This window comes from Panulirus ornatus, chromosome 10 (genome assembly GCF_036320965.1).
Source record: "Panulirus ornatus isolate Po-2019 chromosome 10, ASM3632096v1, whole genome shotgun sequence".
Lineage (NCBI taxonomy): Eukaryota > Metazoa > Arthropoda > Malacostraca > Decapoda > Palinuridae > Panulirus > Panulirus ornatus.
In genome coordinates, this window is record NC_092233.1 from 42,668,325 (window position 1) to 42,678,191 (window position 9,867).

At 38.3% G+C, this 9,867-nt stretch overlaps 1 protein-coding gene across 1 annotated transcript in view; it reads right to left on the bottom strand.

The window, feature by feature from the left end:
* The window catches only part of LOC139750631 (nardilysin-like), a 588,785-nt gene that overhangs the window by 480,061 nt on the left and 98,857 nt on the right, over positions 1-9,867 (bottom strand). The window contains exon 5 of the mRNA XM_071665306.1: positions 4,468-4,727. Coding sequence (XP_071521407.1) covers positions 4,468-4,727 — 260 coding nt within the window. The remainder of the gene's footprint in view (positions 1-4,467; positions 4,728-9,867) is intronic.

Consider the following 9,867-nt stretch of genomic DNA (forward strand, 5'->3'; position numbering starts at 1 on the left):
ATTTTCAGATCTGGGATTTACCATAAATGATGCACTTGGATTTAAGGAGTACAGTAAAAAGATATTACTCCCCAGCTAAATAGTGAGTGGTACATTAATGAAAACTTTCATTCATGCAACAGTAAGAAACTAAAAATGTTTAACAAATGCATAACAAGCAAAAGTGAATACTGGTGTGTGTATCACCACCAATTAAATGGATACACAAACAAACTGGTAAGAAAACAGAAACACTTCACAAGTAAAACCAATGGTCAGGAGCAAATGAAGTACCACAAGAGGCTGAACAAAAAAGAACTCTACAGTCTAGAGAGCAGAAGGGAGAGATACATTACAATAATTGCATGACAGATAAGAAAAGGCATTGAGAATAATATCTTATTAAATGCTACTACCATTTCAGCAAAGCACATTCAGATCATCAAATTATCAATAATTCCTGGGAACATGCCAAAAAGATAGACAAAAATATAAGAGTGCTCTGCAAAAGTAATTGAACAGACTATTCAATACAACTCCAGGAGAAATAAGAAGCAACCAAAGGGTGACAACAAAAACATTTAAAAGAAAACTTCATTCATGGCCGAAATCAATCCCTGATGAACCTTGGATCAAATAATTATTCAATAGGAGTAGCATTGATGAGAAACAGTGTAACTCAATTAGCAAGTCTGTTAAGCATACCAGGAAAAGTGTATGCAAGTGTGTTGACTGATCAACTGATGGAAGTGACTGAATGCAGAGTGAGTAAGGAGCATGGGGCTTTTAGGAAAAGCAGGGGATGTGTGGATTAGATGTTTACAGTGAGAATGACTGTGGAAAAGTATTTAGCAAAATGTAAGGTGTATGCAGATTTTAAAGATCTCGAAACAGCATATGACAGAGTTGAGTGGAACACTTTATGGGATGTGTTAATGAACATATGGGGTAGGGTGACAACAGTTGGATGGTGTGAAAGCCTTCTATACAGGAGCACATGCATGTGTAAAAGTGGATGCGGTGTTAAGCGTAATTTCTGGTATTCAAGTGGGTGTGAGGCAGAATTCTGTGATGTCACCATGACTTTTTAACATATATATGGCTGGAGTGATAAGAGATGAAAGTAAAACCAGGGAAAAAGTGTGTGGAGATAGAGTGTGGTGGTAGGGTATGATGGCTTGTGACAAGCCTGTTTGCAGATATGTGTTGTCTGCTGAGAGTGAGGAGGAGTTGCGGAGTGTTTTATGATGTGTGTAAGGGTAGGCAATAAAGGATAAATGACATGCCTGTAAAAGTAAAGCAATAGTGTTGGAAAGAAAACAGAGTGAAAGCATAGACTTTGCAGATCTCCACAGAGTGAGAAAAGAAAGTGTACTAAACTGTGTTTTAGATAAGGGGGAAAAAGACTTGAAGAGGTGGCAGAATTTAAGTTAAGTCTGGTGATATGGAAGGAGTGATAAAGGAACGAGCAGTACAGAGTAGAAGAGCATCGGGTCCCTTGTCAAAATAATGAAGGGTAGATGCATTGGCGTGGAAGTAGAGAAGGAATTAAGGGATAGCATAGTCCTGCCAACCCTGACCTATTCAGCCGAAACATAGACATGGGATGAGTCAGAGGTAAAAAATCCAGGCTGTGGAAATGAGTTATATGAAAGATGCAAGTGGAATGATTAGATGGAATGAAGAAAGCCATGAGGGGGTGTAAAAGAGATCTGGTATGGCAGGAAATGAAAAGGGAATAAACTGTTGAGGGGTAGAAAAGGTGAAATGTAGTACTCTAAGGTGGTTTGGGTATGTGGAAAGAATGCAAGATGGGGAATTTACAAGGAGAGTGGATGATATTTAGATTCAAAGGGTTAGTGTGAGAGGAAGACCACCTGTGACATGAGGACATAGAAAGGAAGAGCACTGTAGGGAGAGGTATGAGGGAAGAATGTATGGAATGATGTATGTGGGATAAGCATGTAAGGACAGGGATAAGTGGAGACTCTTTTGCTATGGCCACCCCCTTGATGGGAGTTCCTGGAGGGAAAAGGAATTAGAGATACAGGCAGACAAACTTGCTATGAGTGCTAAACACTTGCTCAATTATTCTGGCAAAATCTCACTGTAGGTTCTAGTAGTTTGGTACCCTCTCTCCCTATCTTACCAGGAGCTATTTTTTGTTAATTTGGTTATATCTGAAACATCATAGAAAACTTGGGTCAATCGATGGCTGATGTATGTAGTAGTTGGTACATAGCCAACAACTAGGGTGGTACATTACCAGAACTACCCACCTGGGTATCAGGAGGGTAATTGGTGGCTGCATAGTAAGCCTGCATTTCAGTGGTGGTCAAGCTGATGTCCTCTGATATAGGTAGCTGTCCTTTCTTTCTACCTCACTGACATATGAAACACTGGTAATCTGTCCACAAATATATCATTTCTCCCTATTTCACATAACACTTGACAACATTTAGCTCACACAGCTTATTCTTCTTAATTCTAAATTTTCCTGTGGTAAGCACTATGTGCTAGCCATGCCTTTTGGCAAATTGATAGGAGCAATAGATAGAAGTAGTTGGCAGGAACATTTAGGCTGGAGCACTAGGTATTAGTAGTAGGTGAGAACATTAGACAGGAGCATTAGGTAGAGGAAGTCAACCAGAAAATTAGGTAGGAACTCTTGCAAACACTTCATTAGAGTTGCCCTCTGCCAGTGGCCTATTAAGGGTGAGGCACTAAAGGCTAAGAAGTGGCAATGGGGTTCATTAGTTATGGACACTCTATTGCAGTGGCCACCCCTTGAGGGAGTTTCCAAAAGAAACAGGCATCGGACATATAGACAGATAGTTAATGGCTCTCTGTGATGGCTTGCTGAAAGTTGAAGTAAGCTTCTCCAAACACAGGGTTACAGAAAAGAAAAATAAGAGCTAGTGGAAATAAGCTCCTGAGAACTGTAGTCCAATATGTATGCACTTTTGGTCTTCTTGAAATATAGGCAAGGCCGGACCACTAAAGCTTAAGGAATATGGGGTGTCAGTTCCTCTACAAGCAGGATGGGTAAAAATTGATTCTAAAGAAGCAAATACCTGACATGAAGCATTGGAACTGGATTCTTTCAGACCAAAAAGAGAATAATCTCATAAGTTATTGGGGGCCAGGAAGCAACTTTTGGTCTCGGACTGTAAAACTCAGCCTTTTCACTGCAAAGTAAAGTTAAGGACTGAGGAAAATGTCAAGACCTTGTTGAAAAATGGAGGGATCCCTAAAGCACTATTCTTTCAAAGATAAACAGGATTTAAAGACTTCTTAACTTATTTGGTGCACACTAGATCAAAAGACTTAAAGACTTGCATCAACAATCTGGAAGTCCAAGAGCAGTAAAAGATGGGATTCTGCACTTCTACTGCTCATATTCAATGAGATGGCATCTTATCAGATATGCATCTTTTCTTAATAGGCTTACTGTGAAGGATGCCATAAAAAGAAAAAGGCTGGAGGAGAATGTCCACACATAGAGGATCCTGAGAATTATAGCACAAGCCGTACCAATCATCATAGTGTTGTATTTTTGTTTCTTCTGCTCACCAAATTAAGATCTGCAAGACTGAAAGCACCCTGAATTCCACACCTATCTCAGTAAAAGGTCAACTCATTTAATGTTGCAGAATAATATATTGGTCAGAATGCTGACCTCACAAGAATCCATCTACACTGGCTCTTAAACTAAAGCTTACATGGGCAATTCACCAAGATACTGCTTTGTGCTTTTCATGTATTAATCATTACCATGTTAACAATCAGAACAGCCAGTTGCTTACGAATGGTAGATTGAATATATACTATATCTGTCTCTAGAATGCACACTACAAAAGCATGATATAATCAAATACTTGCTTCCAATCACTGCATACAGAAAGTTTTTATATTTCAAAAAGAGTGAGAAGTTTGCATATGGACATGAGCACTCTGTCATACCCAACATATCAAAGAGAGTTCAATAGCACACAATGAATTGTCTAGTTGTGTCTTTAGAAAACAAAACGTTTTCTTGAATCAATGAATAGCTAACTGTCTATGACTAGTCATTCATGGTGGTTCTGTGAACAACTCTGTTCTGCTTTGGGGCTTATGATTTATAGTCCCCACCAATGTCTAAGAAAGACATTAGAACTGGTTTGTCTTCATCTTGGTATCTGTCTCAAAAAATGAAAGTAAAAAACTTACTTGCAAACATATATATATAAGTAAACATATTATCCTCCCTCCTGTTTAATCATTTTGTAAGATTACAAACAGGGGATGGAACATGTCAAAAAACTTTTCCTTCGAGCCTCTATTCTACTGTTCCTAATACTGCCTTGCTAGGGCAACAAATGCTAGCAGGTAAAAAAAAATCCAATGCAGTTACTCCTTATTTTTTTCCAGATAGAGAAAGACAAATCAAACATTAAATATCACATAGATTCATATTCACTGCAATGTAAACAATTATGTTCCTACCTGATTGAAAATACTGCAGACATATTCTTGCAATTTGTCGAGTGAGAGACGAGCCTGTACTGCCAAAGTCATATAATGGCTAGAATAATATTTCAGTCGTAATTCATGTAGTTTTTTATGAAGCTCCTCATCAGGGATCCCAGTGTTGAGGGTTGACTCATTACCCCATGTAAACTTGCCCATAGGATGGCCCTCAGCAGCAAAACTACCAAATAGCTGCTGAATCCTGTACTCATCATCAGGCAAGGCCATCTGGAACTCTGGAAAAGAAAAAATTTCACACTTGAAAATCTTCAAGATCTTAATCTACTACAATAGAGCAGAAGTAATTCTTCTTAAAACTTTCAGTGATATCAAAGTTAGAATTACCTTCACCATCCCTGAATGAGATTTTGACATGAATACCACAATATACCATATATACTTGAGTAGAGTTTGAGTTTTTGAGACCAAATTTTTAGGCAAAAAATTAGGGGTCAACCTATATATGGGAAATAGTTTCCTTAAGCTGATAGGAAGAGCTAGGAACAGCATTTCTTCAGACATGAAAAATATTTACCAGATACTGCCAGTAAACAATGGAAATGTAAAATTGTACCAATTAGTAATGAAGAGTACTAAAACAATGTATTATATACAAATATGTCATATTCATGGGAAATAAGAAGCAAAACAATAAGAGTTTTCGACATACAGTTTCAACATACAGTAATACTAAAGGCTGCTTAGGAAGGGCCGATGCAAAGGCAAGGCCTTCACAGCCAGGGCTTTGCTGTATCAGTTAGAAAGTACGTGTTTTCTTAATCGTATTCAGTTAAAAAACTGTTACATCACAAGTATATCCCTTTACATATTCAGCTAACTTGGGAAATTCATTAGAAAGCAGAGAAAAGAAGTTAAACAGTGTAATGTATAGTATTCCGAGGAAATTTAACATGAAGTGCAATGAACAATTGAGCCTAGGACTAGACTGCTGGAAATGAGATGTTTGAGGACAATATGTGGTGTGAGGTGGTTTGCTTGAGTAAGTAATGTAAGGGTAAGAGAGATGTGTGGAAATAAAAAGAGTGTGGTTGAGAGAGCAGAAGAGGGTGTTTTGAAATGGTTTGGTCACATGGAGAGAATGAGTGAGGAAAGATTGACCAAGAGGATATATGTGTCAGAGGTGGAAGGAACGAGAAGTGGGAGACCAAATTGGAGGTGGAAAGATGAAGTGAAAAAGCTTTTGTGTGATCGGGGCCTGAACATGCAGGAGGGTGAAAGGAGGGCAAGGAATAGAGTGAACTGGATCAATATGGTATACCGGGGTTGACGTGCTGTCAGTGGATTAAATGAGGGCATGTGAAGCGTCTGGGGTAAACCATGGAAAGTTGTGTGGGGCCTGGATGTGGAAAGGGAGCTGTGGTTTCGGGCATTATTGCGTGGCAGCTAGAGACTGAGTGTGAACGAATGGGGCCTTTGTTGTCTTTTCCTAGTGCTACCTCGCACACATGAGGGGGAGGGGGATGGTATTCCATGTGTGGCGAGGTGGCGATGGGAGTGAATGGGGGTAGACAGTGTGAATTGTGTGCATGGGTATATATGTATGTGTCTGTGTATGTATATATATGTGTACACTGAGATGTATAGGTATATATATTTGCGTGTGTGGAAAGATGTGGTATACCGGGGTCGACGTGCTGTCAATAGATTGAACCAGGGCGTGTGAAGCGTCTGGGGTAAACCATGGAAAGTTCTGTGGGGCCTGGATGTGGAAAGGGAGCTGTGGTTTCAGAGCATTATACATGACAGCTAGAGACTGAGTGTGAACGAATGTGGCCTTTGTGTCTTTTCCTAGTGCTACCTCATGCACATGCGGGGGGAGGGAGTTGTTATTTCATGTGTGGCGGGGTGGCGATGGGAATGAATAAAGGCAGACAGTATGAATTATGTACATGTGTATATATGTATATGTCTGTGTGTGTATATATATGTATACGTTGAGATGTATAGGTATGTATATACATGTGTATGTGGGTGGGTTGGGCCATTCTTACGTCTGTTTCCTTGTGCTACCTCGCTAACGTGGGAGACAGCGACAAAGCAAAATGAATATAAATAAATACTGCTGAACCATGATGTATTTCAAAGTAAAATAGCATAAAATACATGACACAAACAAAAGACTTTATCATCTTCCGATGTTTAAGATGTTACCTGTTTTTTGGTTAATAATATTTTGGTTAAAATACTGTTATATTACAATGATATTCTATTCACGCTGTGCTTGATGTAATACATTCATGGAAATGCAATACTTTTGCTGAAATGACATACATATTATGGTGGAAAGTGAGATAAAATCGAGAAGAAAACAATCGACTTTCGTTTTCTTTCATTGTTAAAAAGGTGTCACTGTAATTGCTTTTTGAATTATTTAAAAAAATCTTTGTATTACAAAAACAATCTAATTGACTTGAATATACACTTAAATGGAAATATGCAACATCTTTGGTGAAACTACCTGCATTTCAGTATAAAGTGCAGTAATAATAAATGATAAAGTATTTGACTTCAGCACTAGATGTTTGAGGCTCAGCAAACCTCAGTTTATAAGACATAGAGAGTGTGATGACTTTCTGAAATGAGTTTTAAATGCCATAAAATATGGTGCTTTATTACCCTAATTTGTTGTTCTATTACCCTCAAAAACTTGGGTCGACCTATACATGAGGCATATCATAAATTAATGATTTAGCCAAAAATCAAGGGTTGACCTTTATGAAAAGGTAGACTTATAAATGAGTATATATAAAATTTCTCATCAGGAATGAGTAAAGGAATAGGATAAAGTTCAAATATCTTAATGCAACTTACAAAAACATATGCCAAGCTGACTTAAACAGAGAGGCATTTCCCTATATCCAAGTGAATTCAGTATACAGTGAAAATTAATGAAAAAAATGAAAATGATGATGTGACAGTTTCTAGAGTTAACTTTTGTGCACTGTAACTATAAATGAAACTGTGGAGCCAAATACACTAATTCAAATTCACTAAATTGTAAAATCATGATTTCTAATGCTGGTAGAATGTTACAAATCTGTAATTCTCAGGAAAAACAATGTGCACATTTTGGAATTTTACAATTTTGAGAAATACAATTACAGATTAAAAACCTGAATGTGCCATAATGTTAACAGCATTTTGTTTAACTCATGCAAATTCCAAATATTTGTTTCTAATTCACACACAAGTAATCAGTTATGCAATGCTGCATTGTATATTTCCTCAAAAAAAAAAAAAAGATGGTGAAGTTTAGATGAAGTTCCTCTTCAGGTCTTGAAACATCAGTGTAGGTAAAGTGGAGTTTATACTACAATAGTCTTACATGTGTCAAACCTGTGACAGTCTAGTCCTAGGCTCAATTGTCCCATTGCACTTCATGTTAAATTTCCAGTGAATACCATGCATTACACTATTTAACTTCTTTGCACTGCTTTCTAATGAACTTCCCAAGTTAGCTGAATATGTAAAGGGATGACTTACTTTTCCTTCTAAAATCTTATTTATTTTAATATTTTATATTCATCATACTTTGTCCGTCTCCCACGTTAGTGAGGTAGCGCAAGGAATAAGACGAAAAAATGGCCCAAAGCACCCACATACACATGCATATACATACAATCCACACACGCACATATACATACCTATACATTTCAACGTATACTTATAGTTACATACACACACATATACGTATATACACATGTATATAATTCATACATGCTGCCTTTATTCATTCCCATCGCCATGCCGCCACACATGAAATGACAACTCCCTTCCCCCCGCATGTGTGCAAGTTAGCACTAGGAAAAGAGAACAAAGGCCACATTCGTTCACACTCAGACTCTAGCTATCATGTAATAATGCACGGAAACCAGAGCTCACTTTCCACATGCAGGCCCTACAAAACTTTCCATGGTTTACCCCAGACACTTCACATGCCCTGGTTCAATCCATTGATAGAACGTTGACCCCGGTATAACATATCGTTCCAATTCACTCTATTCCCTACAAGCCTTTCTCCCTCCTGCATATTCAGGCCCAGATCGTTCAAAATCTTTTTCACTCCATCTTCCCACCTCCAATTTGGTCTCCTACTTCTCGTTCCCTCCACCTCTGAAACATATATCCTCTTTGTCCATCTTTCCTCAGTCATTCTCTCCATGTGACCAATCAATTTCAAAACATCCTCATCTGCTCTCTCAACTACACTCTTTTTATTACCACACATCTCTCTTACCCTTTCATTACTTACTCGATCAAACCATCTTACATCACATATTGTCCTCAAACATCTCATTTCCAACACATCCGACCTCCTCCACACAACTCTGTCTATTAGCCCATGCCTCGCAACCATATAACATTGTTGGAACCAATATTCCTTCAAACATACCCATTTTTGCTTTCCGAGATAATGTTCTTGCCTTCCAAACACTTTCAACGCTCGCAAAACTTTCGCCCCCTCCCCCACCCTGTGACTCACTTCCGCTTCCATGGTTCTATCCACTGCCAAATCCATTCCCAGATATCTAAAACACTTCACTTCCTCCAGTTTTTCTCCATTCAAACTTACCTCCCAATTGACTTGTCCCTCAACCCTACTGTACCTAATAACCTTACTCTTATTCATATTTACTCTCAGCTTTCTTCTTTCACACACTTTACCAAACTCAGTCACCAGCTTCTGCATTTTCTCACACGAATCAGCCACCAGCGCAATATCGTCAACGAACAACAACTGACTCACTTCCAAAGCTCTCTCTTCCACAACAGACTGCAAAGTTGCCCCTCTCTCCAAAACCCTTTGCATTCACCACCCTAACAACTGCATCCATAAACAAATTAAACAACCATGGAGACATCATGCACCCCTGCCATGAACTGATATTCACTGAGAACCAATCACTTTCCTTTCATCCTACTTGTACACATACCTTACATCCTTGATAAAAAAATTTTCACTGCTTCTAATAACTTGCCTCCCACTTGGTATATTCTTAATACTTTCCACAGAGCATCTCTATCAACTCTATCATATGCCTTCTCCAGATCCATAAATACCACATACAAATACATTTGCTTTTCTAAGTATTTCTCACGTATATTCTTCAAAGCAAACACTTGATCCACACATCGCCTACCACTTCTGAAATCACACTGCTCTTCCCCAATCTGATACCCTATACATGCCTTCACCCTCTCAATCAATACACGCCCACATAATTTCCCAAGAATACCCAACAGATTTACACCTCTGTAATTTGTGCACTCACCTTTTTCACCTTTGTACAATGGCACTATGCATGCATATATATATATATATATATATATATATATATATATATATATATATAT